The sequence below is a fragment of the Electrona antarctica genome (genome assembly GCF_951216825.1).
Source record: "Electrona antarctica genome assembly, chromosome: 3".
Taxonomy (NCBI): Eukaryota; Metazoa; Chordata; class Actinopteri; order Myctophiformes; family Myctophidae; genus Electrona; species Electrona antarctica.
The window spans coordinates 20,572,721-20,599,373 of NC_136808.1; the positions used below are offsets into that span (position 1 = coordinate 20,572,721).

General features: G+C 43.7%; 1 protein-coding gene across 1 annotated transcript; it reads right to left on the reverse strand.

Annotated features, from left to right (window-relative positions):
* Window positions 1–1,412: 1,412 nt before the first annotated feature.
* On the reverse strand, window positions 1,413–18,352 carry LOC306920372 (tryptophan 5-hydroxylase 1-like; the record flags this gene model as incomplete). Its single annotated transcript, XM_079497115.1, has 11 exons — window positions 1,413–1,587; window positions 2,108–2,241; window positions 2,561–2,656; window positions 2,976–3,102; window positions 4,793–4,928; window positions 6,743–6,939; window positions 7,917–7,984; window positions 8,286–8,383; window positions 9,289–9,469; window positions 12,513–12,647; window positions 18,257–18,352. The coding sequence occupies 11 exons, from the start codon at window positions 18,350–18,352 to the stop codon at window positions 1,413–1,415; spliced, it is 1,443 nt and encodes a 480-aa protein (XP_079353241.1).
* Between the last annotated feature and the right edge of the window lie 8,301 nt (window positions 18,353–26,653).

The window sequence follows — 26,653 nt, forward strand, 5'->3', positions numbered from 1 at the left end:
AATCAATCAATCAATCAATCAATCAATCAAAGTTGTAACTGCCATTTTGTCAGGTGCTCTGAGAGAGCTCACGGTCACAGAAATAACACACCGCTGAAGAGTCGAGCAGCCGTGTAAATAAGATATTATACAGAACACAAGCAGGGTCTTGGGGTACTGTTGATATTGTGTTTCATTTCATTTTATTAAACACACAAAAAAACACGACATGACAAAAAAACTACTTCAAACACCACATCCCAAGCAACGGGTTACAATAAGGAACCGATAAGGAGCGTGCGTGTGCGTGCGTGCGCGCGTGCGTGCGTGTGTGTGTGTATGTGATGTGTGTGTGTGTGCGTGTGTGCATGCGCGTGCATGCACGTGTGTGTGTGTGTGTGTGTGTGTGTGTGTTTACTTGTATATCTGTGTATATCTGAGATAGATGCCATAGGATAAGACACATACATGTAGACGTTACTATACAGTACATTATACACAGTAATACTTGTGCACACTACACAGTATGATGATGCTTTACATGAGTTACTAACATAAGATCAGACCAGTAGGAGGACACCAGGCTAACCAGCTCATTTTGGTCCAGAACCAGGGTTGCCAAGTGCGCTTATTTCTCGCAACTTTTGACTTGTTTTTTTTCCAAGAGTTTTCCAGAGTTTCCCAGTCTTAGGTTGCGGCTTTTGGGGCTTGTTTTAAAACTTCCGTGGCTTGTTTTAAAAATCGAACAAGCCAACATTTCTTTGTACTATAAATACCCATTGGTTTTGGGGAGTGTGAATCTCGTTGAGTGACAGAATCGTCTGGTGTCTCTACTTACTAAGCCCTGGCTAAAGTAGGTGTGTACCTTAATAGTAAAATAGTACACGACCAAAACATTCATTATAATAGACATACATAGTATTTTAATGGATTCTCTTTTGGGGTGGAATTCTTTGAAAACCTTTTGAAATAATAATAATTCAAAACAAAACGTAGTAAACAAAAAAAGAAATAAATTGGTATTTACTGGCAACCCATGAAAATTGGTCCACGACCCACATATGGGTCCCGACACACGGTTTAGGAAACAGTGGTTTAGTTCTTCCAACCCAAACCCGGACTAAGATATTTCACATCTTTACCAAGTTCCAGCCTTGTTTAATCTAACCTAGAGCTGAACTGGAACCTACCAATGAAGCAGCCCCCCCCTCCCCCCCCCCCCCCCCACACACACACACACTTCCAGCCCGATCTCACCCAAACACAGTGAAATAACACAGATTGGCAATTCCATACATACACTACTAGAAAACCCCCAAATCTGTACATATTACGCTACTACTGTTTTGACTCCCTGAACCCCCTCCTCAAGCTCTCTCTCTCTCTCTGTCTCTGTCTCTCTGTCTCTCTCTCTCTCTCTCTCTCTCTCTCTCTCAGACCCCCATGTGTTTGTTGAGGCGGTTGAGGGCGTCTCCGACGATGTCCAGCTCGTGCCGCAGGTCCTCCACCATGTTGGTGATGCTGCTGGTGTCCTTCAGAATGTCCACACTCTGGGTGTACGGGTTGTAACGCACCGTGAACGGCCGGCGGATGGTCTTGGCGAACTCCCTGACAGAGAGAGAGAGAGAGAGAGAGAGAGAGAGAGAGAGAGAGAGAGAGAGAGAGAGAGAGAGAGAGAGAGAGAGAGAGAGAGAGAGAGAGAGAGAGAGAGAGAGAGAGAGAGAGAGAGACGTGGAAACCATGCAGTGTTGAGTTCCTCAACTGAAACAAAAACTAAATAAAATCCAGTGGTGGAAAGTAACTAAGTACATTTACTTAAAGTGCTGTACTAAAGTACAATGTTGAGGTATTTGTACTAGTAATTGCATTTTCCAATGCTTTACTTCTACTTAGACCTTTACGTCACTACAATTATTTGAAAACTTTAGTTACTACTAGTTACATTTTAGATTTAGATTATTGTTAGAAAACATTCTTTAACCACTTCAGCCCTTGATACATCTCAGCCATTTGAACATAGCCGATGCAATGCGACGCATTGTGACCTTATAGAGCTGCCATTTTCAAAAGATTTTCATACATTTGAAAACGTCCCGCTTTAGGGTTCTGGTGATCTACTCACACTGACCTCATCTTGGCCTTGGCGTCCTCGAAGCTGTCAGACACAAAGTAGACGTCCTGGAAGGTGGTGATGATGCACTCCTGGTTGCACGTCACCACCGGGTCGAATGCTCGAATGTGGGCGTTCCCCGAGAGGGCGTGCTGGGAGGGAGAGACGGACGGACAGACAGACAGACAGACAGACAGACAGACAGACAGACAGACAGACAGACAGACAGACAGACAGACAGACAGACAGACAGACAGACAGAACTGTGTTCATGAGTCCTGATCACACTATGAGGCAGAATATCTGATAACAGATGAGAGGAGAGGAGAGGAGAGGAGAGGAGAGGAGAGGAGAGGAGAGGAGAGGAGAGGAGAGGAGAGGAGAGGAGAGGAGAGGAGAGGAGAGGAGAGGAGAGGAGAGGAGAGGAGAGGAGAGGAGAGGAGAGGAGAGGAGAGGAGAGGAGACTGATACCTTCAGTTCACTGATAGAGGACAGCAGACCAGCTCCGTAGGCGCGAAGCCTTCCTTCCTGTTTACACAGACCAAACTCCACTGTGAAGAAATAACACTGTAGAAAAAAACATAATATAGCATTATTACACTACAACTTAACTCAAAGGAAAGAGGAGAGTCTCTGCTTTCACACAGATGATCCCATTCATTAGTGTCTCCTCACTATAGCCATGTGTATTGTGTACACTGTGCAGACTACAGTGTGTGTGTGTGTGTGTGTGTGTGTGTGTGTGTGTGTGTGTGTGTGTGTGTGTGTGTGTGTGTGTGTGTGTGTGTGTGTGTGTGTGTGTGTGCACATGTGTGTGTGTGTGTGTGCATGCGTGAATGCGTGCATGCGTGCGTGCGCGCGTGTGTGTGTATGTGTGTGTCCTCACCGTAGCCAGTTTTTGAACAGAGTCATCATCGGCTCCCAGTGAAGCCAGGCCGATCTCCTGAGAGAACTGAGCGAAGCTGGGCTCCGCCAGCAGGGGCACGTGACCCAGGAGCTCATGGCATGTGTCTCTGAAACGCACACACACACGCACACAAACAACACACGCACGCACGCACGCACGCACACGTCACACTCACACGTCACACACACACACACACACACGCACGCACGCACGCACGCACACAATTTAGCCAACGAGTGTAATTGCCCCAGAGAGGCCTGCAGCATCCAAATGAAGAAATGATTGAAGATGATCTTATTCCAGAACGACTGAGGAAGGTCTGGCGCCTCCAACATGTTGCAGGCTTTATAAACGTTTCCTAAATGTTTCTAAATGTTCTGCTCTGACCTTATGGAGCCAATACGCAGGACATGTACCACCAAGAGGGCGGCCGGGAATTCAGTTTCCTGGGCCGTGAAGCTATAACCTTCCAGCGGAGAGACGCTGACTCGGTCGCAGTCCATACTACTTCCATGTTGCATGACAGTGGCATCACTTTATGTAGTTGTGTTCAACGTAGAGACCACCCTCTGCTTATCACGGCCACTCCACATTTTCAATCGCTTCCCTATCTACCACACTTGCCCTCACTCATTAGCCACGCCCCATTCACAATCACCGTATCCACTACACCTGCCTCCACTCACCACAGCCAATCATCATAGATATATATAAACTAGATGGCTCAAGGCGGAGTTTCTGACGTCGTTCACCCGGCAGCCATCTTACTTCGGGGCTACAGTACAGTATGTTCAATGGCAGCTCAAACAGAAACAGTCATAACTCGCTCAAATCTTGACGGATTTACAAACGGGTTGGTTTATTACAAACGTTGTCAACGTGGCTATGATTCAGGACGCGTATCTGCTTATTTTTTTTTATATGAACGTCGTATAAAAGCATATAAGTATGTGGACGTCTCTGACGTTTATAACAAACCAAACCGTTTGAAAATCGGTTGAAAATTGAGCAAGTTATGGTCATTTAAGAGTACATGCCCCATAGACACAATGTTATGTGGCCCGAGGTAAGATGGCCGCCACGTAACGACGTCGCTCTCCATTGGCCAACAGCGCGGGTGAGCTATCTAGAGTTTATATATATCTATGGCTGCAATCACCACAGTGTGATATCTCGGCCGGCTTGTCTGTTCTGCTTCACAACAGACCAAACATGGGTCGTGACTTGAGTACTGCTCTTGTAGATCGCCTATTTCTGCCATTAACTGCTTTCAAATTCATCGTCCTCCTCCACCCCAAGCTCCTTCTTCCTCCTCGATTATCGCTCTTCCTTCTGTCTCTATTTCTCTAGGAACCCAGATGGGGCAATGACGGAGCAGAGACGACCGACCGCTCCTCGAGTAGAGCAACGATGGCTGTCACCCCCCCCACGTGTGATCGTGATCAGAATGATGCGTCACAACAAGCTGCCCTATTTTGTCATGTTCACGCTAATGAAAAACTAAGCAGGATTATTATTTCATGTCAACATTCAAGTACAACTATCAGAAGATGTAACCTGTAGGCTAATGTGTCACTTTTGTTGTTAAACTTTGCAAGTTTAACTAACGTTTTCCACCTGCACTTAGCCTGCAGCCCTGCACTCCTACAGACATAACCTTTTTAATCACCCATATACTTGCTGTTATTACACCATTTTATGTGTGTGTGTGTGTGTGTGTGTGTGTGTGTGTGTGTGTGTGTGTGTGTGTGTGTGTGTGTGTGTGTGTGTGTGTGTGTGTGTGTGTGTGTACTTACGGTTCGGGGGTGTACAGCGGGTCAGAACTATGTCTCACATACTGGGTACAGTTGAACACTCTGAAGGCCAGACCTGCTAAGAAGTCTCTGGGAGACAGATACCCTGCTACTGGTCTGATGATGAAACCTGAGTGCTCTGCGCACACGCACACACACACACACACACACACACACACACACACACACACACACACACACACACACACACACACACACACACACACACACACACACACACACATGGGTGCACGGGTGCACGCACGCACGCACACACACATACACGCATCCATGCACAATTTGTTTTTTATAAATACCTGGGCATGATATGTAAACTATTGTACATCATCTGTTACAATTCATAATTTAGTTACATGGCAAGGTAATCAACTTTCAGATGACTTATAATAAGGTAAACACATCCATAGAATGCAGAGAGACATGTGTATAGTAGTGCCTCAGTAAACTAGGATCACAGGGTAAACAATGCACCCATGTAGCATCAGTCTAAAAACAATATGCAAAGATTACCACCAACTTTTACGTCCGCATTCCCCGTCCAGGACATGCTATAGACGCACCTCTTGCTGCACCCCATTCGACTGGTATCATACCATTGAATGGGGCCAGTAAGGCCCCCCATTCGACTGGTATCATACCATTGAATGGGGCCAGTAAGGCCCCCCATTCGACTGGTATCATACCATTGAATGGGGCCAGTAAGGCCGTTTTTTATGTGGTGTTTGGACTACGTTGGGACCGCATGCCCTTGCTGACGTTGACCCCAGTCAAACCAACAACCTTCCGCTTGAAAGGCATATGCTCTAACCACTACACTAGGGTGGCCCCTATCTGTTTATACTACTATGCTCTAACCACTACACTAGGGTGGCCCCGATCTGTTTATACTACTATGCTCTAACCACTACACTAGGGTGGCCCCTATCTGTTTATACTATATACTATGCTCTAACCACTACACTAGGGTGGCCCCTATCTGTTTATACTACTATGCTCTAACCACTACACTAGGGTGGCCCCTATCTGTTTATACTATATACTATGCTCTAACCACTACACTAGGGTGGCCCCTATCTGTTTATACTATATACTATGCTCTAACCACTGGCTCCTATATGTTTATACTATATACTAGCATGATAATAATCTGTACATTAACAGTAACAAAAACATGAAAACAAATGGTAACCGGAACGGTCACCTTCAAACCAACTCGCCTGTATGTTGTTTTTTCTCAGAACGCTCACCACAAGACATATAGGCATAGTTTTACTGAGGTTATAGGTTTAGGAATAAGGTTAGGAAATGAAATGAAATGAAATGATTACTATATTTACCCAGGGTATCTGGGCTAAGCTCAAGAACTTGTTTCCAGCCAGGCCCTGCTCATAGAACACATTTCATCGTAGTGGTTCAAAGCCTTGCTCAAGGGCACTTCAGCGGTGATAATTTTAACGTGTCGGACCGCTGATTTGAACTGGCGACCTTCCGGTATCAAGACCGCTCCGCTATCCGTTCGGCCACCACTGCCACAAGTTTAGGTAGTGGTGGAAAAAGTACCCAAATGTTTTACTTAAGCTGAATCCCCCACCCACCCCTTCTCCCCCTCACTGTATATGTTTTCTTTTCCCTTTTTACCTCCTTTATGATGACGATTTCCTGTTTTTTGGCTAGAAGTGTATATTTGCATGTCTCTAAATGTTATGATGAATTGAACAAGGTGGACCCTCTTGTAAACAAGTGTAGTGCTTTATTGGGTCGTCCACTCACAGTTAACAGTTTTTTGTATTGAGTTGTGCTTGAAATGTACTGTAATTCTGCAAACTGTACTTCAATCAATCAATGACCAAGGTAAATCTGTCACACACAAACAGGCACATCACGTTAATTGTCATTACAGTATTAGGGTCCCTCTGGCGCCCCCTCTCTCACCCTTGAGGAAGCGCGAGACGTCCTCCAGCTGTGGGATGTTGTCCTCCCTATAGTTGCAGTGTTTGGACAGCAGGGGCAGGTTCTTCAGGTACTCTCTGCAGGCGTGCGTGGGGTACAGCTTGTTGAGTTCCCTGAACACCACCCCCCACGTCCGCACCTCCTCCTCTGTGAAGTCTACGTGGCATATAGGCTCTCCACTGAGGAATAAACATATAACCTTTAAATGTCATGTCTATATGTCATATAGTCTTTCCACTGAGGAATAAACAGAACATATATAATTTTTAAATGTCATGTCTATATGTCATCATAGGTATAGTCTCTCTACTGAGGAATAAAGACTATAGTCTTTCCACTGAGGAATAAACATATAACATAGCCTATATAACTTTTAAATGGTATGTCTATGTGGCAAATGTGTTTAATCGTCAGTGGAAAGACTATATTCCAATTCCACTGAGGAATAAATACATAACATATAACCTGATTATCAGACTCTGAAGCTTCCAAAGAAGCAGTTCACTCAGTGGAGTGACCTGCTCCAGGCATATTAACTATATGGAATCGTGCATTTCCTGTCTGTCAGTGTATCACATGGGGAAAGTCCCATATATGGTGCCCAGGTCTCATGACATCATGTGACATCATCAGTGATGCTCCCTGATGTCATAGTAAATGCGACCTGCTCTCACAATTGAGCCCATATATGGAGATCCCTGATGTCATCAATATTTACGTTCTCAACAGGGCGGAAAATTAAGGCCCGGGCCTACCTGGGCCCTCATCAAACCCTGTACACTCAAGACACTGCCCCCGCTGTCACACTTAGATCTCCATATATGGAGCTGACCGGTTCTGACATTCCATATGTTGATCTGACCTCATCGAACCCTGTACACTCAAGACATACTCCATATGTGGCCAGTACAGAATTCATTCCATGTTGATCTGACCCCCCATGCAAAAGCACCAGCGCTCGCCCAGCAGTCTGCTGTCTGCCGTCGCCCAGGCAGATATGTTGATCTGACCCCCCCATGCCAAAGCGCCAGCTTCTCGCCCTCAGGCATCTTACTGGTATATGGGCTGGAAACCAGGCTACAAATTACATATATAATGTTATGTCTATATGTGGCATAGTCTCTCCACTGAGGAAGTGTACTTTGAGTAAACTCACTGCTTGTAGCTCATGGCCATGTCAGCAAAGTATTTCCTTCTCTTACGGTAAACGTTGTCTTTGAAGCCCTGCAAACAAACAAACAAACAAACTACACTGGTATTGTGTGTGTACCATAACATACAGGATGATCAGTATTGTGTGTAGTGTAGTGTATTGCACAGTGGTATTGTGGGTATTGTAGTGTACTATACAGTAGTATTGTAGTGTACAGTGTAGTATAACGTACAGGGTGATCAGTATTGTGTGTAGTGTAGTGTAGTGTAGTGTAGTGTAGTGTAGTGTAGTGTAGTGTATTGCACAGTGGTATTGTGGGTATTGTAGTGTACTATACAGTAGTATTGTAGTGTACAGTGTAGTATAACGTACAGGGTGATCAGCATCCAGCTCATCGCCATACATCAGGACCCGGTTGGCACACATGTCCAGATCTGAGATCTTCTTGGGGAACCAGGGGGCCGTCATGTCTGCAGTGGTGGACAAAGTACTCAAATTATTCACTTAACTAAAATATATCAATACTGCAATGTAGAAATACTTTGTTACAAGTAAAAGTCAGGGTATGGTAAAAAATGTACCTGAGTAAAAGTACAAAAGTATTGGCATCAAAATATAGTACGAAAAGTAAAAGCACTCATTATGCAGTATGTCTCTTTTCAAAAGGTATCATACAGTATTTATAAAATGTATTAAAATCTTTTGAAAATAGCAGATTTATACAAGCTCCCAACGTGTCGCATTGTGAGCTTGCTCGTCTATTTTCAAATAGCCAAGTTTAAATAGAGCTGAAGTGGTTGATGTACTGTATGTTTTACCAGTAAACACTCTCGTCCTGTTTGTTTTCGCGGACTGATTGCCTCCAGCGGTTCTTGTATTAATTTTACTGAGTTTACATTTAGGAACACGTTTAGGTTTAGCCATAGTCTTACTGTGGTTACATGTATCTTAAATGATGGTGATAATTTTTTATCCCACAATTTTGCACCCCATTTTTTCACCCAGTGTCAATTATCTAATGTAATCCTGGACGCTACACTTCCTCTGCCAACCTGGGGGGGCAGCGGACTGACCTCTTCCTTCTATGCACCCTAGGGGACACGGGGAGAACAGAACTCCACACAGAAAGGCCCTTTCGCCAACCCCGCCTCGGGTATGGGCACTGATGACGCGGAGGAGAGAACATGCCCCCAGCGCCCACATTTGTCCCCAGCGGGAATCGAACCCAGGACCTTCTAGCTGTGAGGCGACAGCACTACCAAGGCTAGCCCTTTATGTGTTTCTGTTAATATTATTGTCCACTCATTTTGTACTGTATGTTCTTGGCTAACATGGAATTTTGACCACAAGCCAATATGGTTGTGCAGCCCCTTACCGTCTTCTTTGCTGTTGCCCAGAGGTTCCAGCTCCTCCACCACGTTGGCGTGTGTCCTCAGCAGCTGAGTCAGCTCTCTGAGCTGCTCGTGGTCGCTGTCACAGTCCACGAAGATCTCAAAGTCCGAGTTCCTCCTCTTGGACTTGCGCGACTCGATGTGCACCAGGTTGACGTGCTTCTCCTGTCGGCGGATCAATTCAAACAATTGGGCTTTAAAAGGATAACATAATAAAAGGTCCTGGCTGGGGACTTCCACTTTTAGTCCACTTTTAGTCCCATGCATGTAGTCAATTCATCAACAGATCATAGAATATAAAAAAACTAGCTACAGAACATATGACCCCTCATTTCAAAGTTTTGAAAGAAGCCAGAGAGGCACATCCTTCAGTGAATTATGCAAGTGCATTCTACATAATGTGAGGAGCACACTTCCCCCTTTCCCTTTTTTGGGGGAATTTACAATGTAAGAACAAGACTAATCATTTACCATTATCATTTACAAAAATGATGGGTCGCACTCAGAATGACAAGAGTTAATTTTTATATTAATTCTTCTTTACAATGAAGCACAAACGTTTCGGCTATCCAGCCTTCATCAGTGTCACGCTGACAAAGGCAACACAGAAACATTCTGCATAATTGATTACTGATTGAGTACTTCACCCCTTGTAAGAACCAGTGGTGGAAAGTAACTAAGTACATGATCTCAAGTACTGTACTTAATACTTAATTACATCTCAGAGGCAAATATTGTACTTTTACTACACTACAATTATTTGAAATGTTTTGTTACTAGTTAATTTGTATATTTTGATTATTATTACAAAACATACACTGACATAGCCCTATATACATTTTGGCCATTTGAAAATAGCCAATGTATCTTTTCACAATGCGGCGCGAGACTTGCGACACATTGTGAGCTTATAGATCTGCTATATTCTAAAGATTTTTTATACATTTGAAAACTTGAAATGGCACATTCTGCTTTTGGCACTTTAAGTAGCCTACATTATGATAGTATTTCTACATTGAAGTAAAACAAATCTGAGTACTTCTTTCCACCACTGGTAAGAAGCAGACTAATGGGGTTTTATCCCCACATGGAAAGCGTTTTAGGGTTTGACCTCTAGCTGGTATGGAGCCTGGCTGGAGGTGTTAACAGACCTCTAGCTGGTATGGAGCCTGGCTGGAGGTGTTAACAGACCTCTAGCTGGTATGGAGCCTGGCTGGAGGTGTTAACAGACCTCTAGCTGGTATGGAGCCTGGCTGGAGGTGTTAACAGACCTCTAGCTGGTATGGATCCTGGCTGGAGGTGTTAACAGACCTCTAGCTGGTATGGAGCCTGGCTGGAGGTGTTAACAGACCTCTAGCTGGTATGGAGCCTGGCTGGAGGTGTTAACAGAGTAGCCCTGATGCCAGCTCATTAGGGTTTGACCTCTAGCTGGTATGGAGCCTGGCTGGTGTGTAGCCTTCCACATGGAACTAAATGGACGCTATGGGTCCATTTGGTTCCAATTGTATGTCTTTATGTGTTTGTCTACTCATTTTGTAGGTCCATGGCAAAAATATAATTTTGACAAAAAATTCCACCATAAGCCAGTATGGCGATGACCAGAATACGGTGAAAGAGTGAAAGGGAAGATGTAGCCTATAAGACAGTAGTGTGAGCAGCCATGCTGTACGGCTTGGAAACGGTGGCACTGGCGGATAGAAATTAATGGAGTAAAAGATCAGAAAAAATGACTACATTTTCAGTTCAAGTTAGTTAAGACTTGCATGGGGATGAAACAAAAGAGGCAACACGTTGAGATGGTTTGGATATGTGCAGAGGAGAGATGAGGGGTACAAGAGGTTGAGATGGTCTGGATATGTGCAGAGGAGAGATGAGGGGTACAAGAGGAGGATATGTGCAGAGGAGAGATGAGGGGTACAAGAGGAGGTTATGTGCAGAGGAGAGATGAGGGGTACAAGAGGAGGTTGAGATGGTGTGGATATGTGCAGAGGAGAGATGAGGGGTACAAGAGGAGGTTGAGATGGTGTGGATATGTGCAGAGGAGAGATGAGGGGTACAAGAGGAGGATATGTGCAGAGGAGAGATGAGGGGTACAAGAGGAGGTTGAGATGGTGTGGATATGTGCAGAGGTGAGATGAGGGGTACAAGAGGAGGATATGTGCAGAGGAGAGATGAGGGGTACAAGAGGAGGTTGAGATGGTGTGGATATGTGCAGAGGAGAGATGAGGGGTACAAGAGGAGGTTGAGATGGTGTGGATATGTGCAGAGGAGAGATGAGGGGTACAAGAGGAGGTTGAGATGGTGTGGATATGTGCAGAGGAGAGATGAGGGGTACAAGAGGAGGTTGAGATGGTGTGGATATGTGCAGAGGAGAGACGAGGGGTACAAGAGGAGGTTCCTGTTGGATATGTGCAGAGGAGAGATGAGGGGTACAAGAGGAGGTTGAGATGGTTTGGATATGTGCAGAGGAGAGACGAGGGGTACAAGAGGAGGTTTGGATATGTGCAGAGGAGAGATGAGGGGTACAAGAGGAGGTTTGGATATGTGCAGAGGAGAGACGAGGGGTACAAGAGGAGGTTCCTGGATTCAGTGAGAGAGGACATGCAGGACAATTAAGGCAGTGTTGCTTTCGTCTACTAAAACTATGACGAAGAATGTTCGGCGACTAAATTTTTTCACTGAGGAAAACGAAATAACAACGAAATAAAAACTAAGCTGTGATGACTAACACTAATAGTTAATTGACAAAAAAAGAAAAAAATCCACTAAAGTAAAAGTACCTCGAAATGATACGTAAGGGTACTTTAGTAGTTTACCCCGCACTGCATGGAAAGCTAGAGTTTGAGCTCCAGCCAATGAGGAGACCTGTGTTAATAAAGTGACTCTGCCAGGTTATTAACCTATTATAAAACAGGTCATTTTGAGAACGCAATCTGATTGGTTGAAACAGCCTTCTTCAGCCATGCTTCAAACGAGCATGATGGAACACCTGATCAAAACAAATAAATCAGCTGCTCTGTTCTCCCAGAGCGCAGCAGTCAGACTGGGTTGCTAGGCTAGCGAGCTTCTTGGGACATACTAATTGTGCAGAAAGTCCAATTTCCAATTTCCAATTTATTCTGGGCGTGCAAAAGCTATTCTAAACTAGTACCGGTAAATGGCGAGGTGAAAAGCCCCACAGGCCTTGTAAAGCCAATGCAACACTCACCTGGAAGCATCTGAGAGCCTTGACCAGCCCTCCCACCTCGTTCTTCAAGGAGAAGACGATGGCAGCCTGACCCTTCCCATTCTTCTTGTTGTCCTTGTTGCTGTCACCCATCTTGCTGAAGCTCAGCTTGCACATCTGGTCACAAACACAAACACTTGTTTTTTAGCTTATTCCCCCCTTTTCTCCCCAAGACTCGTTATCCCAATTGATTCCTCCCCTCACACATTTGTTTGTTGTCACTGCTGTCCTATCCTACTGACTCACCTGCCAGTGAGGAGCCTCCACCGGGAGGACGTAGAGCCTTCGTCCTACTCCTCCCGCCCGACACTCCCCACTGACAGGTGCCACCAAAGCCCGTAGGAATACATATGCAGTGACAAAGTTCGCCCTCCTCCCCGCCCGGCTGAACATGGGCCAATTGTGTTCGTACTATAGACGCTCGGCCAAACCAGATGCATTATGGTGGATCTGTCCACAAATAACAATAAGCACAATGTCTGTACAATCTGATCAGACTTGATTGAATTCCAACAGAATATAATTTCACTAATTAGATTCTAATATTGTATATTTTAACAATTTTAACCATACTATAAATATCAGCTCGATATTCACTATTTTTGAAAATATTTGAAAATAAACAGTAAAAATAAGACTCAGGTGATGTAAAGCATGGTCTCATATATTGTTATATCGATATAACGCATGCACGCACGCACGCACGCACGCACGCACGCACGCACGCACGCACGCACGCACGCACGCACGCACGCACGCACGCACGCACACATGCACATGCACATGCACATGCACATGCACATGCACATGCACATGCACATGCACATGCACATGCACATGCACATGCACAATTGCACATGCACATGTTTGACGTCAACAGCAGCTCAGGATTAGTAGTAGAAGTGGATCAACTTCAAATCCCTCTGAGCAGAAATGCTGCATTTAATTAAAGCTCTGAGTGAGTGGAGCCACCATGTGGAATCAGATAATCTACTACAGAACAAACAAAACCAAAGGTGTTCAAACATGAAGTTAAAAGTGAACTTGAACAGACTTGGGTGTGACTGTGTACTGATAGCCTATATATTATGTGCATAACTGAATTCATTTTGTTTTAGTTAAATGGACTCACTGAGCATTTTCCGGGATATTATACAGGTATGTCTAAAATACGTCTAACCAGCCGTCTAAAACCGGGTTATAACTGGTCTAAAAATGAACGTTTTTTCAATGTTTATTCATCCATGAATGTGGTGTATCACAGCTGTGATGCCACAGAAAACAGTCTTTTGGAGCTCTAAGGCAGGGGTTCTCAACCTTTTTGGCCGGGGACCCCCGAAAATGCTTTGGCAACGTCTCGGGACCCCCGCCCCGCCCCCTCCCGACCCCCAATATAAATTGACTGCTACAATAACCTTAATAATAGAGACAATACACCATAAATAAATACTGAAACCATAATCATTAGGGAAGGTGTATGCATGTACTATGTGTACTATATGTAAACTCTTCATTTCCACTTTACAGCCATTCAGTTGCAAAAAAAACATTTTTTTTTAATAATTTGGGGACCCCCCAAAATAATTTGGCGACCCCTCGAGGGGTCGCGACCCACGGGTTGAGAACCCCTGCTCTAAGGCATCCTCTGGTGTTTCAGCCTTTCGGGTCTCGGGCCAACAAGCATGGCAGCCCGCTTGCATGCTCTTTAGGGTTGGCTTCGCCAGTTCTGACAATGAGTCAGTGGGCACTAAAGACAGTATCATTAGTGAGTTTGCCGTCCTGCTGAAATGAGACAGACAATTTACTGTATTTCCTCTTTCATCTGTACGGTAGCTCTTTCACGCTGTGTTTGAACACACAGCAACCACAGTGACAGATGTTTGGTTCCATTCACTTGAAAAAACACTCTGACCTCCATGTCAGGCAGAAACCCTGTATCTCCATATTTCAATGTTATATTTCATTTTTGAGGGGCACTAGCCCCTCTTCCTATTCCCGGCTTTGTGTTTGTGCGTACCCCATAGCGATGATTTGATTGGCTGAGCAATGTACGTATTGAGGATAAAAAGTGAGGACGCCAATTGTGATTGGCCAGAGTGTGATCATGTATGATGATGTATGATGATAAGAGCGCCCCTGTTTTGTAAATGATGCACTAATTCATCATACTGCACTGTAGTATGTAATATGTTTGCTACTTTCTGTGACACTAACTACAGTGGCACACAAAAGTACAGTAGCAAACATCCGATCTACAAGCTCAAAATGCGCCACCTCACGGCCAGCGGTCATGAATTTGAATCATGAAAAGTAGCAGTTTTGGACAGTGGTGAAACTGTGAAAGTACATTTACTAAGTATGGTACTTAAGTACAATTTCGAGGTGTTTGTACGTTACGTTAGTATAGGCCTATATTTCCAATTTCCAATACTCATCTATACTATCAATACTACATCTCAGAGGCAAATATTGCACTTTTACTCCACTGCCCTCATTTGAAAACTTTAGTTACTTTGTAGATTTTGATTATTTATTATTACAAAACATACATTAACCACTTCATTTGAAAATAATCGATCTACGAGCTCAACATGTGTTGCGCGATGCAACACATTGTAAGCTTTTCAAAAGATTTGTATGTTGAATACTTGAAATGGGACATTCTTTTTGCTTTGGTTCTTTAATTGGTACCAAAAACAAGTAGATTTTGAATTCCAGACTTTTACTTGTATCGTATGTATCGTATTTCCACATTGCAGTAGGCCTATTGATACTTTTACTCCAGTAAAAAATGTGAGTACTTTTTCCCCACTGGTTTTGGACTTGTGAGGTTTTCACTCCGACAGCAACAATGTGCTACTGATGACATGGAAGTCCTTGACATTTCAGCAGCAGAGAGCTGGCTTTAGTTTCCACCCACTGAGCGTTAACCAGTGGAAACAGATTTCACTTTAAAACAATTGTTATTAGGCATTTACCAGGCGCTCTTTATCCAGAGTGCCGTATACATAGGTAAACACATACACAGAATGCAGAGAGACAGTGTAGTAGTGCCTCAGTCAGTATAGGATCACAGGTAAACAATGAACCTAGCAAAATGTCTAAACAATATAATATCTAAGTAATTGAAGCTATACAGGATACCAGGTAAACAATGAACCTAGCATCTGTTTATAGATGCCATTTAAAATTAGAAACAAAGAAGGTGGTCATTAGGGGTCAAGCCCGAAGACCCCTTAGAGCAGACGCTGTGAAAAAGGTTTTTTCACGGCTTGAACCCGTCTTATCGCTGCTCACAGCTATATGTATTGTCCTGAGTGCAGCTGTAAATGGTTGCATACTATGCCCTTAAATCACCCCATAATATGGGTGTTGGGGTTCAGGGGGTTAAGGTGACTTGATTGCTAGATGAGTGTTGCTGTCTGTGAAGGCATTCATTATTTTGTTGGGTAGATTTTGTTCAGCTGGTCATTTTCAAAGTATAACTCTCAAGTCAAAAAAGTGTGGGCACCCCTGATGTGGGTCATCTCATTTCTCAGAGGGCAGCTATAAGGCCTCTCCTCCGGATCCTTGAGGATTAACACCACACTGAATTTGGATCATGTCCACAGACCTCATATTATGTATCCAAAGCAATAGATTGTGTAACAGCCACTTTCTTTTTCTCTTTGATATGGCATATTATGTTGGACTGTTTATTTGAGGTTTAGGACTATTGTAATTGATTTTCGTAAGGATGCCTGAGTCCTGAGCGTCTCCCTAGAGAGGTCGTCGATGCACGTCCCACTGGAAGGAGACCCCCGGGAAGACAAAGGATCTCCAAACTGGCGTTGCAATGCCTCGGGATCCCCCAGAATGAAGTTAAGTTAAGTGAAGTCTGGAGCTCATGCTGGAGCTGTTGGCCCCATGCCCCGACTACGGATACGCTGTTGAAGATGGATGGATGGATGATGGATGGATGGATGGATGGATGGATGGATGGATGGATGGATGGATGGATGGATGGATGGATGGATGGATGGATGGATGGATGGATACCGGTAATATAATTAAATATTAAAATTGTTTTTGGCACAGAATCAAATATTTTATCATCATGATTCACCATGGAGGTGTGGATGGCTTGGTTTTAAGCTTAACATAAATATTTTTGGAAATCTGTGGCACCACAAAATGTACTTGAAAAAGACTTGTAAACATCGTATGTCCTGCCTGCAGTGTCGCTGAATAAACGTTTTCTGGAGCTGCGAGCCCTTTCTTTCTTCTACCACAAAATGGCCGCCACAGCTATAGGCTCTATAGGCTCTATGCACAGCAGCTATGTTGGAAAGACATTCCTTACTTCCTTCACAGGTCTTTAATACCAAACAGAGTCAGGGTGCTGACATGGGTAGCTTCATGATGCTCAGTGACATCATATAGAAGGTAGGTTTGTTTCCCTGCCCACATCCCTGTTTTTGAGGGGCGCTATAGCCCCTCATATGCCCAGCTTTGTGTGTGCGTGTGTACCCCATAGCGATGATTTGATTGGGCTTAAAAAGTGAGGATAAAAAATGAGGACAGAAAAGTGAGGACGCCAAAAGTGTGATGATAAGAGCACCCCTCACTTCACACAAGTGTGATTTTTTTTCTACAGGCAGGTGTTCGCATGAATTTCACCCGGGTTTAGTGATTGAGTGACAAAACATATCATACTCCCACAATGGGCAGTTTTCTTCTTTTTTTTTCACTGGACCATTCTCACACTGGACCAAAGGAGAAGTTCCCAGCTCCATTATTTTTCTTTGCAGAATAATTTTTAAAATAATACCCAACATTTTCACTGATTTAACCCCCCCATCTGTACGTTGAAATATTAATAGAAGAGTATACCTCAAATTGTGTAATGTATTGCTGTACTTTAATATATTTTGATGAGACATATTTCTTTAAGGATAATCACCCCATAGCGATGATTTGATTGGCTGAGCAAAGTACATAATTGAGGATAAAAAGTGAGGGCAGAAAAGTGCAGATGCCAAAAGCGATTAGCCGGAATGACATTTGTGATGATTTGATTGGCTGTTGGCTGATGATGTCTATACTGATCAACTGATGTATTATGATAAGTCAAAGTCAAAGTTGTATGATTTGTCACACACGTTACCGCAATGAAATTTGAGCTGCAGCCGTGCCGCGCTCGGGAATAATTTGATTAGTGGATTTGACCCCCCAGTCCAACCCATTGATGCTGAGTACCAAGCAGGCAGGCATTGGGTCCCATTTTTACAGTTTTTGGTATGACCCCGACCTCCCAGTTTCAGGACAAACACTCTAACCACAAGGCCACTGTCTGGTGGCCCGTGGAGCGCCCCTCACTTCACACAAGTGTGATGTTTGAGGGGCGGTAGCCCCTCCTATGTCCAGCTTTTGGCGTATGTGCAGAGATTTTGTCCTACACAAACATTAAATTCCCATTCACAGTGAATGGACAATTGTATGTCATAGTGTCTGATGATGTCATGATGGTAAGAGCGCTATGATAAGAGCGCCCCAAGTGTGATTTATTTTTACTCTAATCTTTGGTTCTGGGTGTCCCTGCACTGGAGCAACATATTTTGAGATGGGAGTTCTTGACATGAAAAAGTTTGAGAACCAACATACGTTATTTTCAGAAAACTGTTTTAGGATTTAGAAGACATTTTGTAGAATCGGCCTCCGGTCTTAATGGGTTGAAAAACACTGACCTCTTTGTTGAGATGGTTCTCTTCATAAACAGTGTTCATGGAGTCAAAGCTGCGTCCTCTTCTTGGTCCCTGGGAGTCTGACTTGGTGGAGTACATGATGGTGGTGATGATGATGATGATGACGACTGGATATTAATGTTTACAGGTCACAATGTCCTGCTGGGGTTTGTCCGTCACGCTGTGAATGAAGGGAGACAGACACACTGTCTATCTGTCTCTACAGGCAGCTGCAATGGCTTTGCTTTGGTGTGGTTTGGACGTCCAACTGTTGTACGGTATCTGCAGGAGTGGACTCAGTGCCGGGGTATTTATCAAGATGAGGGGATGAGGGAGGGAGGGAGGGTGTAGGGAGGAGAGAGAGAGCCCTTCCTCCCCTATCTGGTATTTCCAAAGATTTGAAAACGTGAAATGGGACATTCTGCATAATGAGAATGTATGACAGAAAGGGAGAAATTACCACTCCTTCTGAGGGAACAAAAATAATTGTGCTGTCCTGTCGCAAGACAATTAAGGGAGAACCACAACAAAGATATACCATGTTTTACTTATACCGCCTCATCTCCTTTATTTAAGTTAATTGATTTTATGTTGTTATTATTTATTTTTTATGTCATAATTGTAATTGTGCTTTGGCAACACTTCAAGTCAAATGTCATGCCAATGAAGCCTGTTGCATTCTGATTCAGCAGTGTTAGGAGAGTAGAAAGGCCAGATGTAAAAGAAAAATGACTAATTTGCCTAAGTAATTTGTTTTTCTTCTTTCCTGAAAACCTTCAAAATATGACTTATGAAACATGCTATGAGGCCAATGATTTGTTCTCTCTCTCTTTTCTAGGCATGTAACGATTCACTCAATTCACAAATCACTGTAAGATTCTAATGCACGGCACTAGGTTAACGATTATGATTTTTCACGATTTTTTAAACACAAATTTATTTTCCAGTATTTTCTTATAGCCTCTGGTCAATACGGTAGCAAATTACAGAAAATGTATTTATTAATTTTTTTTTTTCAATTCAATTACATTTTTTCATTCTTAAAAAGATCCCACATTTTCCTCTAATTTTCTACGCACCCTCTGCTGTTTGCATCACAATTCAAATTGCGATTAAGTTAATATAGTCCGGCTTCTTTTGTTTAAAGTGGGAAATTTTGTATATCGTTTTTTATTGGCCAAAAATGTTGTCTACATACTGTACATATTAATCGACTTGCTGACTGGCTGTTGGTATTGAGCAATTGTTTTTATAGGTTTTTATATAATTATGTGACCATCCCATTAGCAACCTAAAAATAGATTTTCAAATTTCATTATGCTTTATGTAGCATGTGACAAAACTAGGGAGTTTTCATGATTGTGAATCCATTCCAAGCATTAGTTTTGCACACAAAACACTCCTTGGGCTAAAAAAAACGGCCATAGCCATGCACTTGCCCAAATGTGCCCAAAATATGCTGAGCTCATCACATTGTGATGACTGCTATAGGCCGTTTTTAGACATTTTTGCCTTATATAGGATGTTAATGGTATGGTCACATAAACCCCTATAAAAAAGCTCAATACCGACAGCCGGTCAACAAGTGGATTCATGAATGTATGAATATAGACAATATTTTAGGCCAATAAAAAAAACTATATATAAATTTCCCACTCCACACCCCCGGCTGCCAGACTAATATCAATACACTCTCTTCCTCCACTCCACCTTCTATCTCTCTCTCTCTCTCTCTCTCTCTCTCTCTCTCTCTCTCTCTCTCTCTCTCTCTATATATATATATATATCCTGTCTCTGTCTTCCTTCCTTCCTTCCTTCCTTCCTTCCTTCCTTCCTTCCTTCCTTCCTTCCTTCCTTCCTTCCTATCCTTTCTTTCTCTCTTCCTCTCTCCCACACACACAAAGCCTTGACATTACACCTCATTGTGATAGTGTTGACATGTGAGTGGAAGTTTAACATACACACGCACGCACGCACGCACGCACGCACGCACGCACGCACGCACGCACGCACGCACGCACGCACGCACGCACGCACGCACGCACACACACACACACACACACACACACACACACACACACACACACACACACACACACACACACACACACACACACACACACACACACACACACAGGGCTGTAGATGAGAGCGTGCTGACAGGCAGACGGTAGCAAACAAACATTACCTTCCTAAAATAAACCTGCCTGGAAGTCTGGGACATCCCTTCTATAGACTAAAGTAACTAAGTATTTCTACTCCACTACATCTCAGAGGAAAATATTGTTGTTCCACTATAATTTTTTAAAGCTTTAGTCACAAGTTACTTTGTGGATTTTAATTATTATTTACAGAGCACATATTAGCCAATATAGGCCTACTTACTCCATTTAAAAATAGCCGATCTACAAGCTCTGGATAACTTTTAATGCTGTTTGATTGTGACCAAGTAATGACCCAGGCCCTCACGGCATACCTTTGATATGATGCATTGCGTATATGTTGTTTCATTTCCTTGTTGTGTCATGCTCAATTTATTTGCTTATTTTTTAATAATTAAAGCTCGATTTGAATTGAAAGATTTTGACACATTTTGAGAATTGTTTTACATTTCTTGTGGTATTACTTGTACTTAAAGGGATATTTCACTTTTAAACATGTTTGGGGTCATTTTATAGTCTACTCAGGCTTTTGTGTTTTAACCCAGACAGTTTTTAAGTTGCTTGATTCAGTATTTAGATATTTGATATTCTTGTAAACCCTGCATCGTAAATTCAAACTCAATTTAACCATATAGACATCCAACACCCATCCTTGGTTCTGGTGCCCAGTGCCCAGAAACAACGACAGGTGTTTCCAATGAAACGAACATGGTTTTGGAGTTCAGAATTACAATGGGTTTGTATTGTATAGGAAAGGGGCGTGTCTGATAAATACTGAATCACACAAAAGCCTGAGTAGATGTCAAAATGACCCCAAACATGTCTGAAAGTGAAATATCTCTTTAAGTATATACTTTTTGTTTCCAGCGGCGCGAGCATGGTATCATAAAGGTGCTAATGAACCTTTGCGTGGTCCTTCATAACGAGGTGGCTCTTATGAGCAACACTCCTGTTTTTTAACGAGCACCCAGCGTCACTAATTACGTTACATTACATGGTGAAAATAATGAGGCTTTCCCCACGTGGAAAAGGAAGAGGGTGACTAATGGTTAAAACCAGACATTCTCACGGAACATCAGGGAGGTTTAATGGAGGTTTAATGTCGGTGTCGTCACGCTTCGGACACCGCGAGCCTGCGTGGTGCATTCTGGATAGTGCACGTTCCAGGAAAAATGAATAATAATGTGTGTGTGTGTGTGTGTGTGTGTGTGTGTGTGTGTGTGTGTGTGCGTGCGTGCGTGCGTGCGTGCGTGCGTGCGTGCGTGCGTGCGTGCGTGCGTGCGTGCGTGCGTGCGTGCGTGCGTGCGTGTGTGTGCGTGTGTGTGTTCCCGAATGTCGAGTTAGTGGCAGGCCTTACTAGAGCTTGTACAGTGTTAATTGCAATTGCACTGATGGGATATTTGAACATTTTGACCTTTATTCTGTATCTAACCAGGAGCCAGTGCATAGAGGCCAGTTAAGATCTCTTCTTCTGGCCTGGGCCATGGCTCAGTGGTCCAGGCACGTTGGCTGGTAATCCAGTCTGGCAGTGTGCCGTGGGTTCGACTCCCGATCCCGACGGCCTTTACTGCATGTCCTCCCCCCATCTCTCTCCCCATTTCCTGTCGGCCTACTGTCTGTCCCTCCATAAAATATATAAAATAAAGGCAAAAGCCACAAAAAAAACATAACAAAAAAAAAGATCTCTTCTTCTGGTTCCTGTCAAGTCCATGGGCTAGACGCCTCGTTTTTGGATATCGGTACCATTAAAAGGGACAAAGGTTGCATGTGATTTTTGTACTGCTGTATGTCTGTAGTTTATCAAATGATAATGATAGCAATGTCAAAATCGCAGCTGATTACTTGTTTTCAGCCTTATATCTGATATATTGTGAATGGCATAACTGTTGTTTTCTGGGGTGCTGAGTTGATTTATGACTGAAGAAATTGAAGTTCAGTGTCATATGTCAAAGGTCAATGTCAAGGTAATTTTGGATCCAAAATGTTAACAAAAATGGCATATCTTGGAATCATGATTCTATGATGTACCCTGTTTCAGAGCAGCAGCCATCTCGGAGACAGAATGTACTTTTGCAATATACAGTATGCGAGTGTGTGTGTGTGTGTGTGTGTGTGTGTGTGTGTGTGTGTGTGTGTGTGTGTGTGGGGGGGGGGGGGGGGGGGGGGGGTTGTCTGACAATGAGGAAATTAGTTGTTGGTGTTCTATTGAACCGTGTGTGTTAATGTTAAACCTCCTACATCCTCCTCCCTCAGAACCCAGAGGGTTAGTCCAGACTTACCGCCATTCATGGCACACCTGCGTTTCTGCAGAAGTGCCATTAATGACGGTAAAGCACGACCCTTGAGTGTAATATTGTGATTATACAACAGTTACCATTAAAAAACACTTTAATTATTTAATTATAACAAAGATATTTGCTAATTTTTGAATGACAGACCGAAATCATTCCTAGAAAATCACTAGCATAGCAAACCAGCACTCTGGGAGAGCAGCGAGACTCAGCTATAGCTGAGCATTACGCAGCTATGTGTATCCATGTCTATGTACGTGTCTGTCTCTGTGTCCGAGCACGGAAAGCTGCAACCGGTAACTCTGTCATTTTATGTTTTGATTAGGTGTTCCATCATGCGTGTTTGAAGCACAGCTCGATGGCTATTTCAGATTGCTTATTAATATGTTTTACTTACGTATCTTAAGTATCAATACTGGCTTGCGGTGTAGAAATAATACTGAGAATACTGTTTGTCTGGTATTGAAAATCTACTTGAATAAAAAGTGCAAATTAAGGTATTGGCATCAAAATATACTTGGTAAGTATACCAAAAGTAAAATTAGTCATTATGAAACATGTTTTCGAATGTATCCACTACACAGTACTTAAAAAACTGTAAAACAGTACAAGACTTTATGCCTACTAGAGTAAATGTACAGAGGCTGCATGGTGGCCGACTGGGCAGTAGAGGTTGATACTGATGAAACTGATGATATTCTGGTTTATTTGATTGAAAATTTCTAATCCAAACTAATATTTCTAGTACTACTTTATTGGAATAAAACTGACTCGAGGTTCCCAAATGTGTAGTAAGTTATGAGTAAATCATGAGGTTGATGTACAGAAAGTTATAATTCTAACGAGACGCATCATCATCATCATCCTCTCTCATCCTGTCCGGAACAGAACAGCATCCCGTCACAAAGGAGAGCTGATTCATTCAAACAGGGTTACAGTTCACTGGTAGTTCATTCACCACTGTTTGTTCCAACAGGGTTACAGATCAGAGCTTCATTCATCAGAGGCTTTCTCACTAACAAGGTCTCCTGCTGCTCTGCCTGCTCAGCCTCTGACTGACTTCTATGTAAACCAAAATTCATTAGCCCCCACTCTAAATAGCCAGCCCCCCCCCGCCCCAATCACAATTGTTTGGAGCCGTCGCTGTCAGCTCTGACCTCATAGCACATATTCTGACTCCAAGATGCTTCAAACAATGAACCATGATTCATGCATCCGCTGCCGGAACAACTACTTATTTTGTTTTACTGAAGTAAACTCAGCAATAAAACAATTTATTTTAAAATATGAATATAAATGGTAAGACCAGATTCTAAATGTTGCTAAAGACTTGCGGAGTCTCCGCAGAGAACTACAAGCTTAAAACGAGCTTGTAGATCTCTGCGGAGGCAAGTATCCTCTGGTCTGAAATCAAATGCTTGGCTTAGGAATTTTTTTTTTTAATAAATAACTCTAATTAATTCAAGGCTTCATGGGGTGTGTAATTGATATAAAATAAGTATTTTTTTGGGGTGAACTAGCCTACTATCAATAAAGCCTTATAAGTTGTATTTTTTTACTTGTTTTATTTTCTAACTATAGTTTTTAGTGCCTGACTCTGAGTAAATGTTGAAATAAATACTGAGTAATGAGTCTCCAAGATGCTTGACCATCATTCATCTGATCTGTGTCTCGTGTGATGAAGGCCTCCCATCCCTCGCTGTCCATTCATACAGTGTAATGATGTTCCCAGTCAGATTTAGCAACCGTGCATGCTCACGTGCTTGTTGCATTATCATATTATCCTGCTGTGTAGCCTGGGTCCTTTTGAAATGATTGTGATAATGTAGGGGACTGGCAGCAAATCAAACTGGGTTTAAATAGTCAGAGATAACCATACACAGGTGACAATCAGCATAGGGATTGGCTGGGAGACTAAAGGCCTATTCATAGTCTGGATTTTCGGTGGTGAGGTGACCACACAAATAACGTTGAGCGGTGGTGAGTAAAAACAGAGAGAAGGGCTGGAGCGGTGGCGGTGGTTTGCTCTTCACCGCGGCTCGTGACGTCATGTTGTAGTTCGGTGGTCACCTAACCACCGGAAATCCAGACTATGTATGAGCCTTAACAAGACAGAGGTGGAGAACACACACAATCTGTGTGTGCAATCTGTGCGTGCGTGCAATGGTGTCTCAGAGATTGGAGAGGGGGTATTAAGCCTTTACTTTAATTAGTCTTTGTGTTCTCATCTCCTCCACACCCTCTGATCCTATATATACTGTGTCATTCCCCCACTCTGCTCCCTGGTTCTCCCCCCACCTACGTCAGCTGAAAGCCGAAGGTCGTCAGCTGGAGTGGCTTTTCAGCAAAACCGGACTCACCGTACACAAACAAATGTACCATACCCACATCCTCAAATACAAAGATGCCCTCTCCTCAGCCAAATCCCAATATTTTACAGCGAAAATTACTGCTGGTGCTGGGAACACCAGGGCCCTGATCTCAGTGAACAACTCACTCCGCCCCCCTGATTCCCTTCCGCCACACTTTTACTCCGCTGACCACTGTAACTCCCTGATGTAATTTTTCAACACAAAAATAGACACCATTCACCAGCAACTGACCCCTCACACGTCCAGTTGTCCACCTCCTTTTGTCCCCCCCCCCCTCTCTCTACCTCTCTCTTGCTTCAAACTCCCCTCTGCCGCTGATTTATCCAAACTCATCGGGAATTCCAAGCCATCCACCTGCCAACTTGACCCCCTGCCATCCTCCCTGGTTATAGCCTCCCTCCCCTCTCTGCTGCCCCTGATAACTACCATTATTCACTCCTCCCTCACCTCTGGTTCTGTCCCCTCAGCTCTCAAATCTGCTGCTGTCACACCGTTACTGAAGAAACCTGGTCTAGATCCCAACATCTTCAACAACCTCCGCCCCATCTCCAACCTACCAATTCTCGCAAGAATCCTAGAAAAAGCAGTGGCATCACAGATTCAGGCCCACCTCACCAACAATAACCTCTATGAACAGTTCCAGTCCGGTTTTCGCCCCCGTCACAGTACAGAAACAGCCCTCATTAAAATCACAAACAACCTCAGCTGACTCTGGACAAGTATCCATCCTCATCCTCCTTGATTTAAGTGCAGCCTTTGACACCATTTCCCTCCTTGACCGACTTGCAGCCATTGGTCTGTCTGACACACCCCTAGACTGGTTTCACTCCTATCTCTCCGGCCGTACTCAGTTTATTCAGTTAAAATCATTCACATCCCATCCCTCCCCCATTTCCTCTGGTGTCCCCCAGGGCTCTGTTCTTGGCCCCATCCTATTCATCATCTACCTCCTCCCCCTTGGACAGATTTTCCGTAAACATAACATCCATTTCAACTGCTACGCGGACGACACCCGGCTCTACGTCTCCTCCAAACCCTCTTCCACCTTCCCACCCTCCTCCCTCCATACCTGCTTACTGGAAATCCAATCCTGGTTCACCTCAAACTTTCTCAAACTAAACAGTGATAAAACCGAGGTAGTCCTCATTGGTTCCAAATCCACACTCTCCAAGCAACCCAGTTTCACCCTCACCATAGACAACACCTCGGCTTCCCCCTCCCCTCAGGTTAAGAGTCTGGGTGTCGTCCTCGATAGCACACTCTCATTCCACACCCATATCAACAACACCATCCGGTCTGCCTACTTCCACCTCAGAAACATCAACCGCCTCTGCCCCTCACTCACTCCCCACAGTGCCGCAATCCTGGTTCATGCTCTTGTCACCTCCCGCTTGGACTACTGTAATTCCCTTCTTTTTGGTCTCCCCCACAAACTTCTCCATAAACTCCAACTGGTCCAGAACGCTGCTGCCCGTATCATCACCAGAACCCCTGTTTTACACCAACTCCACTGGCTTCCCATCAAATTCCGCATTGACTATAAGATCCTTCTCCATACTTTCAAGGCCATCCATA